At 39.7% G+C, this 27,389-nt stretch overlaps 2 protein-coding genes and 1 non-coding gene across 14 annotated transcripts in view; all 3 read right to left on the bottom strand.

Annotated features, from left to right (window-relative positions):
* Window positions 1–977, bottom strand: part of C4BPA (complement component 4 binding protein alpha) — a 47,021-nt gene extending 46,044 nt beyond the window's left edge. For 6 of the 11 annotated variants that reach the window (XM_070384605.1, XM_070384607.1, XM_070384608.1 and 3 more), the window contains exon 1: window positions 757–976. Coding sequence is in view for 3 of the 11 variants with exons in the window: in XM_070384601.1 (XP_070240702.1) it covers window positions 757–788 (32 nt within the window). In the remaining 8 variants the exon portion in view is untranslated. Of the gene's footprint in view, window positions 1–756 lie in introns of all 11 variants that reach the window. The other 5 variants (XM_005891641.3, XM_070384603.1, XM_070384601.1 and 2 more) reach the window with 1 other exon arrangement.
* Window positions 978–9,025: 8,048 nt separating this feature from the next.
* Window positions 9,026–20,674, bottom strand: C4BPB (complement component 4 binding protein beta). 2 transcript variants are annotated; one of them, XM_070384425.1, is made up of 6 exons: window positions 20,517–20,674; window positions 19,879–20,077; window positions 16,611–16,787; window positions 11,411–11,504; window positions 10,172–10,295; window positions 9,026–9,200 (listed from the first exon to the last, which is right to left on the bottom strand). In XM_070384425.1, exons 2-6 carry the CDS (start codon window positions 19,934–19,936, stop codon window positions 9,057–9,059), a joined length of 597 nt encoding a protein of 198 aa, XP_070240526.1. In that variant the 5' UTR covers window positions 19,937–20,077; window positions 20,517–20,674; the 3' UTR covers window positions 9,026–9,056. The 2 variants fall into 2 exon arrangements, with proteins under 2 accessions (XP_070240526.1, XP_005891706.1); XM_005891644.2 differs by lacking the exon at window positions 20,517–20,674 and having other exon boundaries at window positions 19,879–20,142.
* Window positions 16,952–17,024, bottom strand: TRNAE-CUC (transfer RNA glutamic acid (anticodon CUC)). Its single transcript has one exon. It is a non-coding gene; the product is annotated as a tRNA-Glu (tRNA).
* Window positions 20,675–27,389: the final 6,715 nt, after the last annotated feature.

Here is a 27,389-nt window from a genome sequence, read left to right as displayed (position 1 = left end):
TAAATCTTCTTTGATTTTACTTCCCCTTTTGGGCACTCTACTTTGTATTCTCCTTTACTACTACATTTAGGGACAGAACAAGAGTCAGCAAACAGAAGGGTGGTTGAAGAATTAAAACTCAAACCAGAGGAGTACTATGTCTTGCCCAGTGAAAAGAGAAGGGAATTTCAAGAAGGAAAGCTAATCAACAACCAGATTCAAAAACTGAGGGAGAGAAAAGAAATTGGGACAATTCAGACCTCTAGCTTCAGATACTAACTGGACGCTGACCAATATCCTCCTTCTGAGTAAATCTAAAGGTCTTTGCTGTCACTGGTGGAGGAGATAAGGGGATCATAAAATCTTTAAAGGAAATTGCACCAATTTTCAGAATGTAGACTTTGGAAACCGGTCTCCCATGTCTCTCTTTGGGACATCTGGCTTACCTCCTGTCTCAACTCCCCCATGCGGAGTGATGGTAAAGGATTTATAAACCAACACTCTCAACTTTTAGGAGCAATAATAAGAACAACTTCTTACTTCTTTCTCTCTTCAGTCTATTAGTATGCATTATTATTCCCCCACTTATAATAGAAAATCAAGGCTCAGTAGGGATTACAAGTACTTTTCAAGTCACACTGTCTCCTAATGCAGTATCCCTAAAAAGATTTCTGTTGAAAACACTCCAAGTTTTGTCTATTATCCATATAATCATGTTCTCTTTAAAGGGCCAAACCACCAGCCTTTCCCCCAAAATACCCCAAATAATCCACTGACCTGCAGACAGCCGAGGAAGAAGACTCTATCATCGTTCCTTGGGTAGTTTCTTAGGGAGGAAGACTGCTTTGATCTGAAATAGCATTAGTTCCTCCTCAGATAAGAGTTTACAAGAACACCCTGAAGTTGGCCTCACCAAAAATTCCCTCACTTCCAGCCATGTGGTTGGCTGTCCAGGGACGGCCAGGTAGAAATGGATGGGCAGACACTCTCTAGTGACCCAGTGAATGATTAACAGCATAAATAAAGCAGTAGTGTTTATCTAATCTCCTTCTTCTTCACTAGCCCTTTCTTGATAATATGTTGCAATTGTTTATTTTCTTCTCTGCCAACCATTTCCCCTAAGTAGACGGGTAATATAAATTTGATGCCAGAATTCTTTTTTTTTTTTTTTTTTTCCCGTAAACAAAAGAGGGTTATACAACATGCAAATCAGCTATCCTGGAAACTTTGGATAGTGCAGGGTTCAAACTAGGTCCACAAAAGTGATACACTTTCCAAGATTCTAGGCCCAACAGGCTTTCCTGGGGCTCAGGGGATGGCTGGCCTTCCCCTGTACTAGTCTCCAACCCACTCCAAGAAAGTACAGAAGGTGAGGAGCTTAACACACTTACTGAGTTCCCGGCAATGTGCAGAGTTGCTTGGAACATAATTAGTACTTCAAAATTGCATGACCTCCAGAAGTTGGTCCACCATTGAGCACTGCTCAGAAGGATGCAATGAAGGGTCAGCCATGTTTGTTATCAAATGCGGTCCTAAGAACGTACTCCAACCTTATCCATTTAAGCTCTTAATCCTCAGGATTAAGGTTTTGTGCTCAGGGGACTGCTATTAAGAGAAATTTCTCATGACCATTTCGCTTTTTCTCTGCATGCGTGCATGCTAAGTCACTTCAGTCATGTCTGACTCTTTGCAACCCTATGGACTATAGCCCCCATGCTTTTCTGTCTGTGGGATTCACCAGGCAACAATACTAGAGTGAGTTGCCATTTTCTCCTTCAGGGGAGCTTCCTGACACAGGGATCTGAACCTGGGTCTCTTAGGCCTCCTGCATTGGCAGGCAGGTTCTTTACCACTAGTGCCCAAAATCTCATAAAATTTTCAGAAAAGGAGTTGAACCATGGAAGAGGTTTTGACAAAATATAGGAAATCTGAGCAGGGCGTTGAATGAAAAGTGGAAATTATTAGATACTAGAAGTAAAGAGAGCATAAATGCGGAATTCCCCAGTGGTCCAGAGCTTAGCAGCAGTGGCAGCAGGGCTAGAAAAGGTCAATCCTCATCCCAATTCCCAAGAAGGGAAGTACTAAAGGATATGCTAGCCCTTGGACAGTTGCTCTCATCTCCCATGCTAGTAAGGTCATGCTTAAAATCTTGCATGCTAGGCTTCAGCATTATGTGAATCAAGAACTTCCAGATATCCAAGCTGGGTTTAGAAAAGGAAGAGGAACCAGAGACCAAATTGCCAACATTTGATGGATTATGGAGAAGGCAATGGCACCTCACTCCAGTACTTTTGCCTGGAAAATCCCATGGACGGAGGAGCCTGGTAGGCTGCAGTCCATGGGGTCAATAGAGTCAGACACGACTAAGCGAGTTCACTTTCACTTTTCACTTTCATGCAATGGAGAAGGAAATGGCAACCCACTCCAGTGTTCTTGCCTGGAGAATCCCAGGGACGACAAGCCTGGTAGGCTACCATCTATGGGGTTGCACAGAGTCGGACATGACTAAAGTGATGCAGCAGCAGAGAAAGCAAGGGAATTTCAGAACATCTATCTCTGTTTCATCGACTATGCCAACTCCTTTAACTCTGTGGATCATGACAAACTGCAGAAAGCTCTTAGAGAGGTGGGAATACCAGATCATCTTACCTGTCTCTGAGAAACCTATTTGTGGGTCAAGAAGCAACAGTTAGAACCCTGTATGGAACAACTGATTGGTTTAAGATCAAGAAAGGAGTAGGACAGGGCTGTCTGCTATCACCCTGTTTGTTTAATCTATACACTGAGCACATCAGGAGAAATGCACACTGGCTGTTACAAGCCAGAATTAAGATAGGTGGGAGAATCATAAACAACCTGAGATATGCAGATGTTATCACTGTAATGGCAGAAAGCAAAGAGGAACTAAAGAACCTCCTGATGAGGGTGAAGGAGAGTGAAAGAGCCGACTTAAGACTAAATATTTAAAAAAAAAAAACTAAGATCATAGCATCCAGCCCCATTAGATCAGATCAGATCAGATCAGTCGCTCAGTCATGTCCGACTCTTTGCAACCCCATGAATCACAGCACGCCAGGCCTCCCTGTCCATCACCAACTCCAGGAGTTCACTGAGACTCACGTCCATCGAGTCAGTGATGCCATCCAGCCATCTCATCCTCTGTTGTCCCCTTCTCCTCCTGCCCCCAATCCCTCCCAGCAACACAGTCTTTTCCAATGAGTTAACTCTTCGCATGAGGTGACCAAAGTATTGGAGTTTCAGCTTTAGCATCATTCCTTCCAAAGAAATCCCAGGGCTGACCTCCTTCAGAATGGACTGGTTGGATCTCCTTGCAGTCCAAGGGACTCTCAAGAGTCTTTTCCAACACCACAGTTCAAAAGCATCAATTCTTCGGCTCTCAGCCTTCTTGACAGTCCAACTCTCACATCCATACATGACCACAGGAAAAACCATAACCTTGACTAGACAAACCTTTGTTGGCAAAGTAATGTCTCTGCTTTTGAATATGCTATCTAGGTTGGTCATAATTTCCTTCCAAGGAGTAAGCGTCTTTTAATTTCATGGCTGCAGTCACCATCTGCAGTGATTTTGGAGCCCAGAAAAATAAAGTCTGACACTGTTTCCCCTGTTTCCCCATCTATTTCCCATGAAGTGGTGGGACCGGATGCCATGATCTTCGTTTTCTGAATATTGAGTTTAAGCCAACTTTTTCACTATCCTCTTTCACTTTCATCAAGAGGCTTTTGAGTTCCTCTTCACTTTCTGCCATAAGGGTGGTGTCATCTGCATATCTGAGGTTATTGATATTTCTCCCGGAAATCCTGACTCCAGCTTGTGCTTCCTCCAGTCCAGCGTTTCTCATGATGTACTCTGCATATAAGTTAAATAAACAGGGTGACAATATACAGCCTTGATGAACTTCTTTTCCTATTTGGAACCAGTCTGTTGTTCCATGTCCAGTTCTAACTGTTGCTTCCTGACCTGCATACAGATTTCTCAAGAGGCAGATCAGGTGGTCTGGTATTCCCATCTCTTTCAGAATTGTCCACAGTTTATTGTGATCCACACAGTCAAAGGCTTTGTCATAGTCAATAAAGCAGAAATAGATGCTTTTCTGGAACTCTCCTGCTTTTTCCATGATCCAGCCCCATTACTGCATGGCAAATAGAAGGGGAAAGTTGGAAGTAGTGACAGATTTCCTCTTCCTGGTCTCCAAAATCACTGTGGATGGTGACTCCAGCCATGAAATCAGAAGACAATTACTTCTTGGCAGGAAAATGATGATAAACCTAGACAGTGTGTTGAAAAGCAGAAACATTGCTGACAAAGGTCCATATAGTCAAGGCTATGGTCTTTCCAGTGGTCATGTATAGTTGTGAGAGTTGGACCATAAAGAAGACAGAGCGCCAAAGAATTGATGTCTTTGAACTATGGTGCTGGAGAAGATTTCTAAAGTCTCCTGGACAGCAAGGAGATCGAAACAGTCAATCTGACAGAAGATCAACCGTGAATATTCACTGGAAAGACTAATGCTGAAGCTGAAGCTCCACTATTTAGGTCATTGGATGTGAATAGATGATTCATTGGAAAAGTCCCTGATGCTGGGAAAGATTGAGGGCAGAAGGAGAAGAGGGCATCAAAGGATGAGATGGCTGGGCGGCATCACCGATGCAATGAACATGAACTTGGGCAAACTCCCAGAGAAGGCAGGGAGGCCTGAGGGATAGGGAGGTTGAAGTCCATGAGGTTGTAAAGAGTCAGACACAACTGGGTGACTGAATAACAACAACCAGAGGTTAGGACTCAGCACTTTCACTCCCAGGGCCCAGGTTCAATCTTTAGTCAGAGAACTAAGATCCTGCAAGCCATGTGGTGGGGCCAAAAAAAGAAAGAGAGAGAGAGAACATGGGCCAAGTCACAAAAGTGAAGCTGATTTGGGGATTTAACAAAAATGAGCCTGGCATACTGTAGTCCATGGGATCGCAAAGAGTCAGCCATGACTGAGTGACTGATCTGAACTAAGAATAAAAGAAGATCCAAAATTATGCAGTCTTGACAATGAAGTTAGCAGAAATATAACCTTTAAAGCTGGGTCATCAAATTCCATTTCTCAGTCTGAGTTCTTTTCTTTACTTTCCATAGTGACTGTTCCAAATTTTTCTCTCCAGTTCACCAAACTGTCTTACTCTTAGCAGATAATCTTGCCTCCTACTTTACTAAGAAATCATTCCACGTTAGCTTCTCTCTTCCTCAAATTGTCTTCCCTATTTACTCTTGTGTCAGAAGAGATTTGTTTTCTTTCCTTACTTATTTTCAGTGTGTGTCATCCTGAAATGTTCCCTCAGTCTTACCAAACCTCAAATTCAAGTTTTCTTCTGTTGTGAGATGTTGAACTTCTCAAAAGAATCTCCTATGTTTCAAGCCCACTTTTTCTCTACAGTCACTCTTCATCCCTCCCATTGTGGTCTTCAGTCTGGCTTCCTCCCACTCTACTGACACACCTCTGTGACATGTGCCCTTGTCTCCAAATCCAAGATTTCTTTAACTCATCAAGTTTGGCTTCTCAGCAGCCTCTGGCAATTGTGGATCACCTCCTTTCTGAAGCTTCTCCTTCGACTGCCATTACCCTAAACTTTCCTGTCTTTCCTTGTTTGTTATTACCTTCTCTTCCTACTTTTCAACCCCAAATGCAGATACATCCCAAGTTCTTCTTTTTAAAACTGTTTCTCTTTACATCTTTTTATCTCACCTGTTCTCATGGCTTTAACTGTTCCCTGTAGGGACTACCCCGTAATACACCTTTATCTTTCATTTCTCTTTAAAACTCAAACTGATTTTTTTTATTGCCCATTAGAAATCTTATAAGCACCTTTATACACAATAAGGAAGAACTTCTCATTTCCTGCCCAGAAACTTCACCTTCTGACCACAAGATTAATTCAGGCTTCCTGGAACGGAATTTCAGACTCACCTTTAAACCTTTCCTCCCCTCATCTTCCAATGTTTTCATAAGTTGACAAGTTGTTTTGATTTCACAATGTCTCTCAAGTCTGCTGTTTCTTTTCTATTTCTCATGCCATCAAACTGGTTCGGGTTTTCATTGTCTCTTAGGTGGGCTGTTGCTATGGCTTTTTCCTTGGTTTCTCTGTCCCAGTCCTTTTCCTCCTATACCTCTACAACATACTGTTGTGAGAGAAATCTATGTTCTGTCCTTATCACTTCCTTGCTTGAAAGTTTTCCATCTCTACTCACTGTCTACAAAATAAAGTTCAAATTTTCTAACTTGACATTTAAAATCCTCCATAAACTGACTTTAATATATCTTTCCTTCTCTCTCATCACCTCTCATGCTTTATCCAGGCTATGTGGGTTACCCTAAATATGCTCCACCCTTCTCTTGCCTCTTTGCACCACCTTTTTAAAAAATTAATATTAAAAATACAATATAAAACATTAAAGAACTTGAAGAGAATTTCACCGTTCTAAGACAACTGTTTTCATCTGCACCTATTATTGCCTGGTCCTTTTCTACAAGAATAAAGGTTTTATATAAATGCTATTATAAGTACTTGCTCTTCTGTACTTTATTTTTACTTAAGATTATAAGATTATATTTTTTAAATTTTCTGTCCATAATTATCACTGTGAAAGACTGCATTACATTTGATGTATCATAATTTATTAAAAATTTTCCTTAGATTGGACATTTCTAAAGCTCACAAGGTCTTGCTAGTTGCTATATAGACAATATAGGCAATAATATAATGAACAACTTTAAGTTTAAAATCATTTTGGTCAAGTTAGATTAATCCTAGGAGTGGATTTACTTGGTTAAAAAGCTTATGACTTTCATTCACAACAATGTGGATGGACCTACAGGGTATTATGCTTTAGTGAAAGAAGTCAGGCAGAGAAAGACAAATCTTCTATGTCATCAGTTGTATATGGAATCTAAAAACTAAAACAAATGAATGAGTACAATAAAGAGGAAATAAATTCACAGTTATAGACAACAAGCTAGTGGTTACCAGCTCTCTTCTGTATTTTTTTTGTATCCTACCCAGAGTTCCTACATGTTTCCTACAGAGATCAGAGTGAGAGATGGAAAAAGCTGGTCATATCAGATAATATAAAATCTTGGCAAGAAAACCTTAGGATTCCTATTTCTTCTGCCCTCTGAAAAAAGGATAACATATTCATAGGTGTTGCAGCATCTCAAATTGACCATATAGATCTAAGTTTCATCCAAAAGGCAGTAAGCAATGTTACTGCAGAAGATTTGGAAGCCTTGTTTTATAAACAGGATGTTGGGGAGACCCAGGTGAGAGTTTGTTTTCTAATTCTACTTTTGTTTTGATAAGATACAAATGTGCTGACCTATTTTCCTAAAATAAGACATTAATATTTGCCTCATAAGTTTTGGTTAATTTGAGGTTAATTTTTGCCTCATCATTTGCATTTCATATTGAAAAATGAGGTGGGAATTCCCTAGTAGTCCAGCAATTAGGACTCCACGCTTTCATTGTGGAGAGCTGGGGTTCAACCCTTATTCAAGGAACTAAGATCCCACAAGCCATGCAGTGCAGCCAAAAAAAAATAAATACCTTATACCTTAGCTGTGATCTAAGTTTCCCATCCTCTTTTAGACAGAAAATTAAACCCTTCCCTCTTCATTGAAGTGAAAGTGTCAGTCACTCAGTCGTGTCAACTCTGCAATCCCAAGAACTGCACCTTACCAGGCTCCTCTGCCCATGGAATTCTCTGCCCATGGAATTCTCCAGGCAAGAATACTGGAGTGGGTAGCCATTCCCTTCTCCAAGGGATATTCCTGACCCAGGGATCACACCCAGGTCTCCTGCATTGCAGGCAGATTCTTTACCATATGAGCCACCAGGGAAGCCTTGTGGTTTCACACCCCATTCAGTTCAGTTCAGTTCAGTTCAGTCGCTCAGTCATGTCCGATTCTTTGCGACCCCATGAATCACAGCACACCAGGCCTCCCTGTCCATCACCAGCTCCCGGAGTTCACCCAGACTCACGTCCATCAAGTCAGTGATGCCATCCAGCCATCTCATCCTCTGTCGTCCCCTTCTCCTCCTGCCCCCAATCCCTCCCAGCATCAGAGTCTTTTCCAATGAGTCAGCTCTTCGCATGAGGTGGCCAAAGTACTGGAGTTTCAGCTTTAGCATCATTCCTTCCAAAGAAATCCCAGGGCTGATCTCCTTCAGAATGGACTGGTTGGATCTCCTTGCAGTCCAGGGGACTCTCAAGAGTCTTTTCCAACACCACAGTTCAAAAGCATCAATTCTTCAGCGCTCAGCCTTCTTCACAGTCCAACTCTAACATCCATACATGACCACTGGAAAAACCATAGCCTTGACTAGACAGACCTTTGTTGGCAAAGTAATGTCTCTGCTTTTGAATATGCTATCTAGGTTGGTCATAACGTTCCTTCCAAGGAGTAAGCGTCTTTTAATTTCATGGCTGCAGTCACCATCTGCAGTGATTTTGGAGCCCAGAAAAATAAAGTCTGACACTGTTTCCCCTGTTTCCCCATCTATTTCCCATGAAGTGGTGGGACCGGATGCCATGATCTTCATTTTCTGAATGTTGAGCTTTAAGCCAACTTTTTCACTCTCCACTTTCACTTTCATCAAGAGGCTTTTGAGTTCCTCGTCACTTTCTGCCATAAGGGTGGTGTCATCTGCATATCTGAGGTTATTGATATTTCTCCCGGCAATCTTGATTCCAGCTTGTGTTTCTTCCAGTCCAGCAGTTCTCATGATGTACTCTGCATAGAAGTTAAATAAGCAGTGTGACAATATACAGCCTTGACGTACTCCTTTTCCTATTTGGAACCAGTCTGTTGTTCCATGTCCAGTTAATTCTGGTCTTAAACAATCACTTGGTCATTCTACTTTCAACACACACACACACACAGTGTATTATACAACGGCAGCTGGTTACTACGAAAATGCATTTCAGTCCAAAAAGAGAAAAATCTGAAACCAATTTCACAACAAGAGAAAATTTTATTCATGGGAGTATTTCTATTACCAGTCTGCTCAGCTACAAGATCAGAGCAACATTTTTGCCTTCAACTTAGCCTTCTTTCTTTCCAGAGAATATTTTACTTTCTCCATTGTTAAGTCACTTTTCTTTAACCTTTGTGTAAATTTCTTTATGGCTTTGCAAAGTTCCTTACTCTCCTGAAAGGCAAGCTGAAGAAAAACACTTTTTTAAATTACAGTTTAAGAACTGAGACCCATTGCTACCCCTCAGAAGCTAATGAGTGGTATTTAGGTCCCCAAATGAAGGCTTCAGTGGGAATCTGGGTCTTCAATATGATGAATCATCTAAATTTGCAGGATGGCTGTGGACTGCCTGAGCCCCTTCCAGGATGCTGCCAAGTGTCACTCTCCTCCCACAGGGGCACAGAGATATATATAAAACCTTGCAGTTAGGTGTGTCTTGGGGGAAGGCACCACTGTCTGCCATTAGGGTCATTTTTTATTTGCAAAAAATAAAATCTAGAGATTTAAGTTTACTCATCATCTTAGTAATAAATATAGACTAAGAGAGGAGACAGGCTTCCCTGGTGTCTCAGTAGTAAAGAATCCACCTTCCCATAGGAGATGTGGGAAGAGGTGTGGGTTTGATCCCTGGATTGAGAAGATCCCCTGGAGAAGGAAATGGCAACCAACTCCAGTATTACTGTCTGGGAAATCCCATGGACAGAGGACCTTAGTGGGCTACATAGTCTGTGGGGTCTCAAAGAGTTGGATATGACTTGGCAACTAAACAACAACAACAAAAAGAGAGGAGTCTCAATGAAAACAGATCTTTCCGTGTTTTTGTGATTTTTATTAAAGTCTGGAAAAATTTTAGAGACTTTTCATAGCAATACTTCCAAGTCTAAGACATGAAATCATGTATCTTGCTCTTTAAAGCACATGAGACAACAGTTCTTACCAACAGAGCTTCATGAGACATTAATGGTGATGGTGGAGAATGGGAGCTCATATACAAAAACATGAGTTAGTAGTTTATGAGTCCCACTCTACAAACAGGCCAAGATGAGCCCATTCAAAGGCATTGCAAATGAACAGCTATTTCCTGAGCATGTGCCAGCACCGAAATCAGGCCCTGGGGTCACCACTGTGAATAAGACAGAAAAGAGCCCACTACTTACAAGTGCCTTCTCCAACTCTAATTCGGCTGGTTTGGGAGCTTCTTGGATCAACTCACAGATGGGAGGGGCACTGGTCCACTCCCCATCAATGCACTGTTGGTGCTGTGTGCCCACCAGGCGGTACCTGGGCACAAGGTAAAATGGAAACAACTTTTACCCTTCCATTTCTTGAACTGGGCAACTAAAGTTGGTTAATAGTATTTCACACTGTGAAATAGAAATACTAGAATCTACTTTCTTGCCCCAGAGCTCTAATGCATTCTTAAGTTATCTCAGTATCACACAACAATCATAAAGTAAAACCACTGTCCTGGGGATGGAGAGGACCCAAGAAATATATCAGCATGTAAGATATGGAGGAATGAAAAATTCTAAATATGTGTTTTTAAACACAGAGTTTGGGCTGGGGAAGGTAAGGGAGGAAACTCTTCATCATTCAGTAATTTTTAAAATCAACTGTCATCTATGTTCCAAAAAGCAGTAGAAACCTAGAGACAGCTTTCAAATAAATCAACTAGAAAAACAGGAGAGTTGATGGAAAAATCCACTGGAGATAGAAATGCCTGTGAGGCCTCATGACTATGGGTTAATAAGATTGAGGCCAGAAAAAGAAAAGGCTAGGAGATCATTAAAGGGGCGACCAGGCAGTCTAAGTTAAGGTTAGGCTTTAATTATGATGTCCTAAGGATCTATGGGCTTCCCTGGTGGTTCAGCGGTAAAGAATCTGCCTGCCAATGCAGGAGACACGAGTTCAATCCTTGGTCTAGGAAGATGCCCTGAGAAGGAAATGGCAACCCACTCCAATATTCCTGCCTGGGAAGTCCCATGGAGAAAGGAGACTGGCAGTCTACAGACCATGGGGTCATGAAGTGTTGGACATGACTTAGAGACTAAACACTAACAGCAAGGATCTAAATAATTCTATTCCTATACTTTCATATATTCTGTGGGGGGGGGGGGGTTGGTTTAGTTTTTTGTTCTTCTATTTTTTAGAAAAACTTTAAACATTCCATTTTGTCTTAGCTAAGAGAAAAGAAAGTGATACATAAGTTAGGATAAATAGGAAAGTTAGACTGTCTTCTAGAACTTGGGGAGACCTGGCAGTGGGTAAAGCAGCTCTCAAAATCAGAATGTGCCTGATAACCAGCGGACAAGGTTAAGACAGACTGGGGCATTTCTAAAGCAAGGCTACCAGTCAATGGGCAAAGTCTTATGTTCAAAAGTCTGCAGTACACTTACCTTGCTTGACAGTAATAAGTGATGGTAGATCCTGACTTGAAATCTCTTCCTTCAAAATAGCCATGAGTTGGAGTCTCAGGAGGGCCACAGTCTCCTGGTAGACAGGATTATAAGAGTGACAGTTGTGAAGCACTCCTGGAATAATGCTCAGAGCACAACATCAGCCACCACAGTGCAATGGTCTAGACCAGCACCCGCCATCTTCAGAGCAGCCCACGTGGGATCTCGGACATGTTCTCCATTTATTTCTTTCTGGTCAAAATCATATTTGTCCATGGGAAAGACTCCCCACCCTGGCTCATTCTCTGGGTCATTAGAGATTTGAAAGTACTTTCTGATTGACAGGAGTGTGAGGAAAGGAAGGTTAAGTTGTAGAGATGCTAACTGTCAGTGTACAAGAAGAGAAAAATTAGATTTTAGGTAGAGATGGAAGAACTCTTGAAACAGTAGATAAATAGAGTGAGCTCTGATGGAGATTGACTGCCCCTGTGGGACAGTTGTACTATATGAGAGCTTCAGGAAAAAAGAGAACAGAACTGGGAGGAAAGAGAGTGAGTCTGTAAAATTGTGGAGAGAGAATCAGGCAAGGTACTAGATGTTATGTGTTTTGTTTTTGGCCCTTCCACTAACCATATGGCATGAAACAAGCCTTTTCCCCTTTCTGGGCTTCCTCCTTAATCTATAAGATGAGCAGGCTAAATAATATTATCCCTAAGGTCACTTTCAGCTCTGAGGTTACATGAGTCTAAACATGTTGATCAAGATTAGTGGCTAAATTCATAGTAATTATGTAGGTATGTTTATTGAAAAATAAAGGTCTTCAAAACATAAAGATAACTAAAACACCAAGGCATAAAAAAGCATGTGTAATATAATACTATTTTTGTAAAACAGTCATATACCAACATTTATGAATAGAAAAAAAAAGTCTGAAAATTATATACGAAGTACTCTGTCATTCTAGAGTGATAGGTCTGTAGGTAATTAAATATTTTCTTCTTTTATCTTCTATATTTTTCTACAACAGAGGTGTATTGCTTGAGCAATTAGCAAATAAATTTTCAAAAGATCAAAACCTGATTTCAAAGTTATGTGGAAGAAAGAAAGAAGAATTGCAATGAGTTGACTGAGGAACTACAGTGTTCTGAATGGACACCTCACCAAAGATGTACAGATGGCATATGAAAAGATGCTTTACATTATATGTCAGGGAAATATAAATTAAAACAACAAGACACCATTGCACATCTATTAGAATGGTCAGATTCTGGAGCATTGACAAAACCAAATGCTAGGAAAGATTTGGAGCAACGTTATCTTTCATACACTGCTGATGGGAATGCAAAATGGTATTTTGCACTTTGGGGTCACTTTGGAAGATATTTTGGTGGTTTCTAAAAAAACTAAATATACGCTGATCATACAATCCAACTCCCAAAGGAGGTGAAAACTTACATCCATACAAAAACTTTCACATGGATATTTTTAGCAGCTTTATTTCTAATTGCCCAAACTTGGAAGAAACCAAGATGTCCTTCAGAAAGTGAATGGACAAGTTAATGGTGGTACATCCAGAAATATTATTCAGCACTAAAAAGAAATGAGCTATCAGCCATGACAAGACATGGAGGAAACTTATATGGATGTTACTAAGTGAAAGAAGCCTATCTGAAAAGGCTACAAATGTATGATTCTAACTATATGACATTCTGAAATAGGCAAAAATAGAGAAACAACAAAAAGATCAGTGGCTGAGAAGGGTGGGGGAAGTTATAAATAAGCAGAGTACAGAGGATTTTTAGGGTGGTGAGACTACTCCACATGAGGTTATAACGATGTACATATGTCCTTAAACATTGGTCCAAATCCATAGAATGTACACCACCAACAGTGAACTCAGGTAAACTCTGGATTTTGAATGATAATGATGTGTCAGTTATAACAAATGTACCACTCTGCGAGTGATGTTGATAATGGGAGGGAGGCTGTGCATGTGTGGGTGCGGGGGCAGCAGGGGGAATCTCTGTATCTTCCTCTCAATTTTATTAGAAACCTAAAACTGCTCCAAAACATGAAGTATTGAAATAAAGAATTAAATTTTGCAGTGTCAGATATGTACCATTCCAAATGAGATTTTTTATTACTTTTTTTTATTTTTAAATTGAAAACTCTGGTTAGGATTACATTGTAATACTGAGTCTGTGTGTCTTGGATCTTTTCTTTCATTCATACCTTCTTTTCCACTCTTTGATGAATTTTGATAAAGGTCTCATGAATGGAATTATTTTTACATTTCAATATTCGTCTAATAACTATTACCGGGAAGTGAAACTGTTGATTTTTCAATATTTATTTTGTATCCAAGAATTAGTAATTAATAGAATTACTTGGATTTTTTATGTATATTTTTCAAATGATGATATCATGTGACTCACTCTAGGAATCTATCCTGTAAAAATAATAGCATAAAGTTGTATGTGTATACACATGTATATATATATATATATATATACACACACACACACATTCATTTCATCACTGTAAAGCAAAACTATGGAAATAGAAATAAGATATAGAAATAAATGTTCATCAATATGAGAGATGGCATAGCCACATATACTTAAAGAGTAGGAGACAGAGCTTTACATACTGATCTGAAAAAGCTCTCATGTATATTGTTACATGAAAAAATAAAGCTATTTCAAAAATACAGATAGTAAAATCCCATCTTTGTAGGTAAATATGTGGTTCATAACACTGTACAAGAGGCAGTGATAAAAAACCATCCCCAAGAAAAAGAAATTCAAGAAGGCAAAATGGTTGTCTGAGGAGGCCTTACAAACAGCTAAAAAGAAGAGAAGTGAAAAGCAAAGGAAAAAAGGAAAGACACACCCATCTGAATGCAGAGTTCCAAAGAACAGCAAGGAGAAATAAGAAAGCCTTCCTCAGAGATGAATGCAAACAAATAGAGGAAAACAATAGAATGGGAAAGACTAGAGATCTCTTCAAGAACTTTAGAGATACCAAGGGCTCACTTCATTCAAAGATGGGCAAAATAAAGGACAGAAATGGTATGGACCTAACAGACACAAAAGATATTAAGAAAAGGTGGCCAGAAAACAAAGAAGAACTATACAAAACAGATCTTCATGACTCAGATAACCACAATGGTGTGATCACTCACCTAGAGCCAGACATCCTGGAATGTGAAGTCAAGTGGGCCTTAGAAAGCATCACTGCAAACAAAGCTAGTGGAGCTGAAGGAATTCCAGTTGAGCTGTTTCAAACCCTAAAAGATGATACTGTGAAATTGTTGCACTCAATATGCCAGCAAATTTGGAAAACTCAGCAGTGGCTACAGAACTAGCAAAGGTCAGTTTTCATTTCAAGCCCAAAGAAGGGCAATGCCAAAGAATGTTCAAACTACCACACAATTGCACTCATTTCAGATGCTAGCAAAGCAATGCTCAAAATTAACCAAGCTAGGCTTCAACAATACATGAATAGAGAACTTCTGGATGTTCAAGCTGGATTTAGAACAGGCAGAGAAACCAGAAATCAAATTGCCAACATTCATGAAATCACAGAAAAAGCAGGAGAATTCCAGAAAAATGTCTACTTCTTCTTCATTGACTATGCTAAAGCCTTTGACTATGTGTATCACAACAAACTGTGGAAAATTCTTAAAGAGATGGGAATACCAAGCCACCTTACCAACCTCCTGAGAAACCCATATGACATAGATCAAGAAGCAACAGTTAGAACAAGACATGGAACAACTGACAGGTTCCAAATTGGAATAGGAGTACATCAAGGCTATATACCATCACCCTGTTTATTTAACTTATATACAGAGTACATCATGAGAAATGCTGGGCTGGATGAAGCATAAGCTGGAAACAAGATTGCCGTGAGAAATATCAGTTAACCTCAGATATGCAGATGACACCACCCTTATGGCAGAAAGCGAAGAAGAACTGAAGAGCCTCTTGATGAAAGTGAAAGAGGAGAGTAAAAAAGCTGGCTTAAAACTCAACATTCAAGAAACAAAGATCATGGCATCCAGTCCCATCACTTCATGGCAAATAGATGGGGAAACAATGGAAACAGTGACAGACTTCATTTTCTTAGGCTCCAAATCACTCCAAAATCATTTAATGCAGCCATGAAATTAAAAGACACTTGTCCCTTGGAAGAAAAGATATGACCAACCTAGACAGCATATTAAAAAACAGAGACATTACTTTGCCAACAAAGGTCCATCTAGTCAAAGCTATGGTTTTTCCAGTCGACGTGTATAGTTGTGAGAGTTGGACCACAAAGAAGGCTGAGCACCAAAGAACTGATGCTTTTGAACTTTGGTGTTGGAGAAGACTCTTGAGAGTCCCTTGGACTGCAAGGAGATCAAACCAGTCCACCCTAAAGGAAATCGGTCCTGAATATTCATTGGAAGGACTGATGCTGAAGTTGAAACTCCAGTACTTTGGCCACCTGATGCGAAGAATTGACTCATTGGAAAAGACCCTGATGCTGGGAAAGATTGAAGGTGGGAGAAGAAAGGAATGACAGAGGACAAGATGGTTGGATGAAATCACTGACTCAATGGACATGAGTTTGAGCAAGCTCCAGGAGATGGTGAAGGACAGGGAAGGCTGGTGTGCTGCAGTCCATGGTGTTGCAAAGAGTTGGACACAACTGAGCGACTGAACAGCAACAAATGTCTGTTCATGTGTGTGTGCATTTATTTAAATATCTGTGTGAACAGAATAAAAAGTCATTAAACACATCCAACCAATTACCTCTAAGAGCTATAACTTGTACTGACAAAGAAAATATGCTCAATTTTTATTTTATGTAATTTTGCAATGAATTATGGTTTTTTCCCCTGTTTTGTGTATCTTTCAAGAAAAGTTACTGCTTAATCTTGAAATTTTAATAAAACATAGTCAGATGTCCCAAACTACCCTGTTTTAGACCTACTAGGAATCCTACTTCAGGAGGATTATTGTTGGGTACTAATCATTTCATTAGAATCCATTGCTTGAGTTGAGGCTTGACTCTTTCTTGACTGCCTGCTAGATCCTAAAACCCTCCCCCCAGATAGAAGAAAGAGGACAGTGTTTTGGATTTGTGGCAAATGTCTAGATTTTCACTCCTGATCAGTGTCTTTGGGATTTTCACTCTTTTCTCTTATACTTACTGCTTTTGCTGACAGGAGAGTGAGTCACCCGGGTGTGGTTTTCTCGACACTGGCTCCAATTGCTGCCCTTAAAGATGCAATGGTCATTGCATTTAAACATGAAAGTGTCATTCACATTCACAGGCTCCAAGGAACTGAACTCATCAGTCACCAGCAAGGGGTCAGGATAGTGGCCCACTGAACAAGAAAACAGTCAGAGAGCTGAAAGGGCGAAGTTGAAACCCACCACAGCAAAGGGTAGACTTCCTCAGGCTTCATCAAGAAGAGTGAAAACAAGAAGTAAAACTGCATCTTTTGTTTATTTATTTGTTTGCTACACCACACAGCTTGTGGGATCTTAGTTCCCCAGCCAGGGATTGAACCTGGGCCCTCAGCAGTGAGAGTGCAGAGTCCTAACCACTGGACCACCAGGGAATTCCCAAAACTTCACCTTTTATTATGGACTGGTTGCTGCTACTGCTGCTGCTAAATTGCTTCAGTCATATCTGACTCTTTGCAACCCCATGGACTGTAGCCCACCAGGCTCCTCTGTCCATGGGATTCTCCAGGCAAGAATACTGGAGTTGTTGCCATTTCCTTCTCCAAAGGATCGTCCCTACCCAAGTATCAATCCCACATCTCTTACTTCTCCTGCATTGGCACTTTATCACTAGTTCCACCGGGGGAGCCCATTACGGACTGGTACCAGGAGCCAAACCATATCAGTGCAGGATGAGAAAAGACTGGGTTGCCCTAAGTAAGGAAACATCTAAGAGTGACAACTGACATTAGAACTTACTGAAATTAAGCATGTAACTGGAAATTACCAATAGCACGTTCATCATTCTCTTCTGTTAAGCATTGCTCAAAATTCTTGAGCCCACGTTTAAGGCAAGTGTCTCCTTCCCTTTCATCCTGTCAGATACACACATTAGTCATCATTTTTTTTTTTACTTTTTGTTGTTGTTGTTGTTGTTGTTCTCCCCAGGTGGAAAAACAAAAGAATACAGAGGGATGTGAATTTGGTAATATGAATAAAGGACAAATATACAGGTTTGCTTTACTGTATGTATAAAGGAGAAATTTTCACTCTAGGTAAGAAGCAAAACTAATCTAGCCATTCCTAAAAACAGTATTAATAAAGAGCATGTGGACTAGTTATTCTCCATCTTTATAGACATCACAAATGAGTTTTGTGAACCTAAGCAAATCACTCAGATTTCAGGTATCACATTTATAAATTGAGAACATAAATTTTTCCAATTCAAACAGTAAATGATGGATAAAATGGTATGATATATTTACTACAAAATAATAATGCAAAGCAGACTTGTAGATGAAAAAAGTCATGTATTGATAATACATATGAGTTCCCTTTTTTAATATTTAATTAATTTATTTATTTGGCTGCACTGGGTCTTAGTTGGAGCCTGGGGGGTTTAGCTACCTCACTTGCATTGGCAGCATACAGTCTTAGATACTGGATGACCTCAAAAGTCCCACAAATGAGTTCATTTTATACTTCTGTCTTTTGTATATGTTTAAATTTTTTCATAACATAAAAGTTTTAAAGCACTGTGATATTAAATAAACTAAAATTCCCCCACAAAAAAAAAGTAGTTTTAATACATAGAAATCCTTTCCTTCTTGTAGGGGTGACTGGGTCTACTAATTCAGCTAAGTTAATTCTGACTACAAGCTGATGGTTCATACAGTAAAGAATCTGCCTGCAATGCGGGAGACCCAGGTTTGATCCCTGGGTCAGGAAGATCCTCTGGAGAAGGAAATGGCAATGCTCTCCAGTATTCTTGCCTGGGGAATTCCATGGACAAAGGAGTCTGGCAGGCTACAGTCCATGAGATCACAAGGAGTAGGGCAAGACTGAGCGACTAACACTCTTACTTTACTTTCAAGAGCTGAATGGGCTTCCAAGTGTCACAGTATTAAAGAATCCACCTGCCAATGAGGGAAACTTGGGTTCGATCCCTGGTTCTGGAAGGTCTCTTGTAGAAGGAAATGGCAACCCACTCCAGTATTCTTGCCTCGGAAATCCCATGAACAGAGGAGTCTGGCAGGGTACAGTCCATGGGGTTGCAAAGAGTTGGACATGACTGAGCACACACACACACAAGAGCTGACTGCTGCTGCTGCTGCTGCTAAGTTGCTTCAGTCGTGTCCAACTCTCTGCAACTCCATAGACGGCAGCCCAACAGGCTCCCCCGTCCCTGGGATTCTCCAGGCAAGAACACTGGAGTGGGCTGCCATTTCCTTCTCCAATGCATGAAAGTGAGAAGTGAAAGTGAAGTTGCTCAGTCGTGTCCAACTCTTCGAGATCCCACGGACTGCAGCCTACCAGGCTCCTCTGTCCATGGGATTTTCCAGGCAAGAGTACTGGAGTGGAGTGCCATCGCCTTCTCCGCAAGAGCTGACTACATACCTTCAAAGGAAAGACTGCCACTAGAGTACTTTAAAAATGGATTCCTAAAAGTTGAGAATTTTTTTCTTATAAAGTCTTACCATGGCCTACTAGAGGTATGATGTGAAAGTATACAGTGGGATGACAAGATGAACAAAGAAGCAGAAAGATCAAACTTACAGCAGCACTCAGGAGTGAGGGCATTCCATCCCTTAGAGGCATCGAAAAATCGTTACATAAGTTAAATCCCCAGAATTTGTCCTTTTCCCTCGTTTGCAATGAATATGCTATCATTCACTGGGGGAAGTTTTGGATAGCTCTTTGTTGGAAGGAAAAAAAAAAACAAGATTCTCTTGACATGTCACATGCCTTGAGGAAGCACTTACTGGAGTCCCCATCATAGTGTCTTTTTTGCTTGACTCCTTGTATTCTGACTCCTGGTATTCTCCCATGTCCATGGACATCCACATCCTTTCCTCCCCAAGGATTCCCAAAGTTTTGTTTTCAAAAGAAAAACAAGAGTTTGACTCAAATTCAGCCATTAGTTATCCACTCCTAAAATTACAATCCCCTTTCCAAATAGTGGTACCAGAGTTTATCATAAATAAGACCTCTCAAGATTTTGAAATTGATACATTTTTCGTTTCCAGAACAAAAAGGGAAAGTAGCAAAAAATGACTCACTTCTTAGAACCAGGTCATTAAATATTTACTGTTGAGTACAGAGCATAACACCAAGTAACCTGAGATTATTCAATAAAGGAAATATGTTTTTATAAATTTCAATTTCATTAAAATCTTAGACAGAATGCCTCATAATCCACATGCTGATATAAAATGCCTTACAGTCTGAACTTAAGAAAAGCATACATACCATCTGAGGCAGAAATCAGCCACACATCCACAAGATAGCACATAAGCCAAAAAAACATCTTACAATCAATTGTTCGAACCGGGTTAGAAATAACCCAGCCTAAGACCCTGGTTTGGATCAAAATAGGTCTTCTCACACCACTTAAGATCAGACCAATCACTCCTTTCTAGAGACGGGGTTGTATTGATTTTTTTCTTCCCTGAAAGGGAAAAGAAAAAAATTCTATGATAGGAAATAAGAATAGCTGTAAGGAAGTTGGTACAAGGAAAGACACAAGGGGGTGATAAAAAGAATTGCTAGTTTTAAAACTCAGTTTCAGAAATGGCCTGTGTTGTTTATGCAAATCCAGTTGACCATCCCTTTGAACTGCAAGCCAATCATTCCTCAACAGATTCAAGCTAAATGGTCCTACTGTGACCTTCACTTCTGTCAATATTTGCCAGTGTTTGAGTCCACCTTGTGCCGCTCTCTCCAGCACCGTGGGTGGAGGCGGGAAGTGAGGGGAGAAGTGCATTCCTGGTGATCTCCAGAGCACAACCTGACTCTGAGTGCTACCGCCCACCCTCCCGCTTCAAATACCAGGTATCCAAAGGCTGCAAGCAACACTGAAGCCCCAAAGCTCAAGGAAGTCAACTAACCTTGCCCGTCTCTGACAGCCTCCAGACAGTGTTGCCTCCCAGAAAGGAGCGGGTCCTGGTGGATTCCAAACTTGAGGAGGACTCCAGAGTCCTGCAGCGACAACACAGTCCTCGTTGGCCAGCTCCGCACTAGATTTCCATTCCATGCTCTTTAGAGCAGGATTTGACCTGAGTCCAGAGTCAACCAAATGAAATGAGAAAGGAGGGGAACGCTTGGTCTTAGGAATGAAAGCATGTAAATTTGCTTTTGGTTTCCCATAGTTTCTTGTTCATGATGATTACAGCCATTAACTCGTTGTCTGTGCACCAATTATAAAACTGGGATAAAATTACTCAAAATTTTAGGTTTAAATAATATAAAACATCATAATAAATATAAAGCATAAAGATACAGTAAAGTCTCAAATGTGATTCTCATCCCCACCCTTTATCATATTCTGTTAATGATTTATTAATGTTTTTCTCCCACACTAGACTGTTAAAAAACAAAATTCACCTGAGTAAATTTCAAAACCTAGTTGGTTTTATCCAGCAATTCATGAATCAGGCAACACACCGTCTAGTAAACAGAAGGGCCCTCTGAGGAGTTGTACAAAATGCAGAGTTTTATTAAAGAAGAGTGGGGCAAGGAAGTTATTAACAAAAGAAAAGGAATAATTGTTTCAGGGTTGGTCACCTTCTTTGGGGGAAATGATGAGAATCTAATCATGCAGTTTATTTCAGTTGGGCTGACCAGAAAATTCCAAAGTGGTCCGATTACAATTATATTCCTGGGGAAGGTCAAAATTGCAATTAGGTCAAGTATTAAATCTAGGTTTGGCATCAGGACATTAACAGAGATAACGCCATTTGGGACCTGTGTTTCTCTCTTTAACAACCGTCAACAACTCTAGAACAGGAGTGTGGCCTCATCTGTGTTTGCAATCCCTTCCTCTGCATTGCTTAATACAAAGTAGAATCAGCTGCTAAATGAAGTAAAAGCAACGCAGGGTAAATAAAAAGAACAGTCACCCAGAAACTCTACCACAGCTTCTCAAATCCATACTGATAGCTCATCATTGATTATATGTTGCTTTTGTAGTGTTTCCATATCTTTGGTCAACTAATATGTAAGATCTTATAGTGCAAGCATCTTTTAAAGTATAATTTTCAAAAAATTAATACATGTCATTCATGTAATTATTGGAGAAGGCAATGGCACCCCACTCCAGCACTTTTGCCTGGAAAATCCCATGGGCGGAGGAGCCTGGTAGGCTGCAATCCATGGGGTCGCTAAGAGTCAGACACGACTGAGCAATTTCACTTTCACTTTTCACTTTCATGCATTGGACAAGGGAATGGCAACCCACTCCAGTGTTCTTGCCTGGACAATCCCAGGGATGGGGAAGCCTGGTGGGCTGCTGTCTATGGGGTCGCACAGAGTCGGACACGACTGAAGCGACTTAGCAGCAGCAGCAGCATGTAATTATAAAAATGAACATGTGTCAAAGATTTTACTTTATTCATTATTTAATGAGGGCATTATTAAGATGCTACAACTAATTTAAAGAATTTGAGGAACAGAGATACGAAATATATAGTCAGTCAGTCAAAGGCATTCCAAAATGACTTTTCTACTAGAGGCAAAACTGGTTAATATGCTGAGCAGCAACTTGTAATATTTGAAATCAGCTTTTCTAACTGATGGAAATTAGCTGAATCTCTACTGGACAAAATTCATTTGCTTTCTGTGATCAGGAATCACTTGTATAGTTCTCTGAAAGGAATCATTTTCACTCCCATCCATTTTCTACAAATTAACTCTACTCTTATACAGTTGTAAAAAAGCCTAATCTAAAAAAAGAAAAAGACAATCAAAATTACACACTCTATGGAATCAATAATTCCTAGAGAGTGTCTGCTACAGAATACTCAGTAAGCCATCAGAAAATGTCTCCACTGATTTCTTTTTCCCTAGTTCCAGGTTTTCAGTAATTTTTAAAATTAATTTATTTTTTATTGAAGGATAATTGCTTTATAGAATTTTGTTGTTTTCTGTCAAGCCTCAACATGAATCACCCATAGATACACACATACATCTCCTCCCTTTTGAAACTCCCTCCCATCTCCCTCCCCATCCCACCCCTCTAGATTGATACAGAGCCCCTGTTTGTGTTTCCTGAGCCATACAGCAAATTCCCATCGGCTATCTATTTACATATGGTAATGTAAGTTTCCATGTTACTCTTTCCATAAATCTCACCCTCTCCTCCCCTCTCCCCGTGTCCATAAGTCTACTTTCTATGTCTGTTTCTCCATTTTTACCCTGTAAATAAATTCTTCAGTGCCATTTTCTAGATTCTGTATGTATATGTTAGAATATGGAATTTATCTTTCTCTTTCTTATAAACTTCACTCTGTAAAATAGGTTCTAGGTTCATCCACCTCATTAGAACTGACTCAAACGTGTTTCTTTTTATGGCTGAGTAATATTCCATTGTGTATATGTACTATAACTTCTTTATACATGCATCTGTCGATTCATCTAGGTTGCTTCCATGTTCTAGATATTGTAAATAGTGTTGAAATGAACAATGGGATGCATGTGTCTCCTTCAATTTTGGTTTCCTCAGGGTATATGCCTAGGAGTAGGATTGCTGGGTCATATTGTGCTTTTGTTTCTAGTTTCTTAAGGAATCTCCACCTTATGCGAAGAGTTGACTCATTGGAAAAGACTCTGATGCTGGGAGGGATTGGAGGCAAGAGAAGAAGGGGATGACAGAGGATGAGATGGCTGGATGGCATCACTGACTCGATGGACGTGAGTTTGAGCGAACTCCGGGAGTTGATGATGGACGGGGAGGCCTGGCATGCTGCAGTTCATGGGGTCGAAAAGAGTCGGACACGACTGAGCGACTGATCTGATTTGAAGGAATCTCCATACCATCTTCCATAGTGACTGTATCAATTTACATTCCCACCAACAGTGCAAGAGTGTTCCCTTTTCTCCACACCCTCTCCAGCATTTATGGTTTGTAGACTTTTTGATAACAGCCATTCTGACCTGTGTGAGGTGATATCTCATTGTAGTTTTGATTTGCATTTCTCTAATAATGAGCAATGTTGAGCATCTTTTCATGTGTTTGTTAGCCATCTGTATGTCTTCTTTGGAGAAACGTCTGTTTAGGTCTTTTTCCCACTTTTTGATTGGGTTGTTTGTTTTTCTGGTATTGAGTTGTATGAGTTGCTTGTATATTTTGAAAATTAATCCTTTGTCAGTTGCTTCATTTGCTATTATTTTCTCCCATTCTGATATTCATAAGCATTTCACCTTGCTTATAGTTTTCTTTGTTGTGCAAAAGCTTTTAAGTTTAATCGGGTCCCACTTGTTTATTTTTGTTTTTACTTCCATTACTCTAGGAGGTGCGTCATAGAGGATCTTGCTTTGATTTATGTCATCAAGTGTTCTGCCTATGTTTTCCTCTAAGAGTTTTATGGTTTCTGATCTTACATTTAGGTCTTTAATTCATTTTGAGTTTATCTTTTGTATGGTGTTAGGAAGTGTTCTAATTTCATTCTTTCACATGTAGCTGCCCAGTTTTCCCAGCACCATTTATTGAAGAGGCTTTCTTGGCCCCATTGTATATTCTTGCCTCCTTTGTCAAAAATAAGGTACCCATAGGTGCATGGGTTTATTTCTGGGCTTTCTGTCTTGTTCCATTGGTCTTTGCTTCTGTTTTTGTGCCAGTACCATACTGTCTTGATGACTGTAGCTTTGTAGTATAACCTGAAGTCAGGAAGCTTGATTCCTCCAGCTCCATTCTTCTTTCTCAAAACCACTTTAGCTATTCGGGGTCTTTTGTGTTTCCATATGAATTGTGAAATTTTTTGTTCTAGTTCTGTGAAAAATGCCATTGGTAATTTGATAGGGATTACATTGAATCTCTAAATTGCATTTGGTAGTATAGTCGTTTTCACCATATTGATTCTTCCTACCCAAGAACATGGATTATCCCTCCATCTGTTTATGTCATATTTGATTTCCTTTAATAGTGTCTTATAATTTTCTGTGTACAGTTCTTTCATCTCCTTAGGTAAGTTTATTCCTAGATATTTAATTATTTTTGTTGCAATGGTGAATATGATTGATTCCTTAATTGCTCTTTCTGATTTTTCATTGTTAGTATATAGAAATGTAAGTGATTTCTGTGCATTGATTTTGTATCCTGTAACTTTGCTAAATTCACTGATTATCTCTAGTAATTTTCTGATACTATCTTTAGGGTTTTTCTGTGTACAGTATCATGTCATCTGCAAACAGTGAGAGCTTTACTTATTTTTTGATCTGGATTCCTTTTATTTCTTTTTCTTCTCTGATTGCTGCAGCTAGGACTTCCAGAATTATTTTGAATAATAGTGGTGAAAGTGGACACCCTTGTCTTGTTCCTGATCTTAGTGGGAATGCTTTCAGTTTTTCACCATTGAGAATAATGTTTGCTGTAGGCTTACCATATATTGCCTTTATTATGTTGAGGTAGATTCCTTCTATGCCCATTTTTTGAGGAGTTTTCATCATAAATGGGTGCTGAATTTTGTTAAAAGCTTTTTCTGCATCTATTGAGATGATCATATGGTTTTTATCTTTCAATTTGTAAATATGGTGTATCACATTGATTGATTTTCATATATTGAAGAATCCTTGCATCCCTGGAATAAACCCAACTTGATCATGGTGTATGAGCTTTTTGATGTGTTGCTGAATTCCATTTGCTAAAATTTCGTTGAGGATTTTTGCATCTATATTCATTAGTGATATTGACCTGTAGTTTTCTTTTCATGTGTTGTCTTTGTCTGGTTTTGGTATCAGGGTGATGATGGCCTTGTAGAATGAATTTGGAAGTGTTCTTTCCTCTGCAATTTTTTGAAAGAGTTTTAGAAGTGTAGAAGTTTTGCTACAAAAGCATGGGTATAAAATAGAGTATTATTAAGGAAATAATTGCAAATAAATCTTCATCTCAATGGCTTATTTCAGATTCAGAATGATTAAGACTTCAGAAAGGTACTATATTGCTTATAATATTGTCTTCCTAATATTTCCCCATGAAATGTAAAAATATTTACATTGAGTAGGATATGTAGAGACTATAAATATCCTCACAAAGTTCAGGTCAGGTTTTATGGTCAATAAGTTAAAAAAAAAAAAAAACTGTCATCAAAGCATATTAAATATTGTAATTCCATATAAAGGATTACATGTTTTATGATGAGAGTCCAAGTTTGAATAAACTAATAAATGAGCATTAACAGACTCTTCTAGACTGTTGAACAATTTGATTTAATCCAGATTGTTTTCTGGAAACTGGAGTAATAAACCAGGTGCAGAAGTTGTACTCCTACTGGTTTGATTAATTTACAAAGGGATGGTGGCCAATAATTAATGGAAGAGATTAGGAGATATGGGTCGAGGTGTAGAAAAACAAAAGTCCTCAATGCCTAGGCTGTGGGAAGAGTTATGGGAAGCTAAACAAGAGGAACACACCCTATGGGTGTGTGTGAGTGAGAAACAGATTTTAAGAGAACTGGGAAAAGATTTTTTTCTACACTATGTTATGAATGGATTCCCTTTGGTCTTTGTCGAGACAATTCAGAAAATATCTGAATTGCTTCAAATTATTTTTTGTTTATTGAGCTGATACTTCTTGAATGCCTCTCCAAGAAAAACCTGGGTCAGTAAAGCATCCTTTATGCACATGAGAATAAAATACATAAATTTTAAAAAGTCAAACAGTTCATGAAACACTGTTGAATAAGCTTTGCTTGTGAGTCATGATAAATATGCACTACGGCAAGATCAAACTTCATGAATGACAAATAATGTGTCTTTAGTGATGGCAGTATAACTCTTCAAAGACTACTGTTCACCTTGTTTTGTCCCTTCAGACGTGCCACAAAGTCCCTGTTACCTACTCAAGCAGATTGCTGTGCTTAGTCGCTCAGTTGTGTCCAACTCTTTGCACCCCCATGGACCGCAGGCTCCTCTGTCCTTGGGGATTCTCCAGGCAAGAATACTGGAGTGTGTTGTCATGCCCTCCTCCAGGGGATCTTCACAACCCAGAGATCGAACCCAGGTCTCCCTCATTGCAGGCAGATTCTTTACTGACTGGGCCACCAGGGAAGCCCAAAGCAGATTGTTATTCATTCCTAAAATCTATTCCATCTTTCTTCTTTAGTAATTAGACCCCAGTTATAGCTGGCATAAGGTCACATGAAATTAAAAAAAAAAAAAATACAATTCACTCTACTTGCAATCACATATAGCCATGAGCTATGAGAGGGAGTTATGCTCCCTTTTTGCTGATCTGAATGTAGACATGATTCTGGCAGTTTGAGTAGCTATACTGTACTATGAGATAGAATTCAGGACACTGGAGGTGAGAGTAACCTTCTACATATGTAAGGTGCTATTATTTTGGATTTGGTGACACCTTCAGTTAAAACCAACTCTAATATGAAATACTGATGAATACAAGAAAATAAGGATCAACTGGTGTTTGAATGAAATGACCTAGAATTTAAATTGGGGGGGTGGGGATCATTATAATAAACTTTACATAATTGTGCCCAGGGCTTCCCTGGTAGCTGAGTTGGTAAATAATCTGCCTGCAATGCAGGAGATGTGGGTTCTATCACTGGGTTGGGAAGATCCTCTGCAGAAGGGAATGGCAACCCACCCTAGTATTCTTACCTGGGAAACCTCATGGACAGAGAAGCCTGGCAAGCTCCAAGGGTTTGCCAGAGTTGGACACAACTTAGTGACTAAGTCAACACCACCAAATTGTGCCCAGAGACTGTTTTCCATCCCATGCCTAAATTCTAAAAAGGCAATGTGTGAAA

Source organism: Bos mutus, chromosome 16 (assembly GCF_027580195.1).
Source record: "Bos mutus isolate GX-2022 chromosome 16, NWIPB_WYAK_1.1, whole genome shotgun sequence".
Classification (NCBI taxonomy): Eukaryota; Metazoa; Chordata; class Mammalia; order Artiodactyla; family Bovidae; genus Bos; species Bos mutus.
This window is presented reverse-complemented; position numbering and strand designations above follow the sequence as displayed.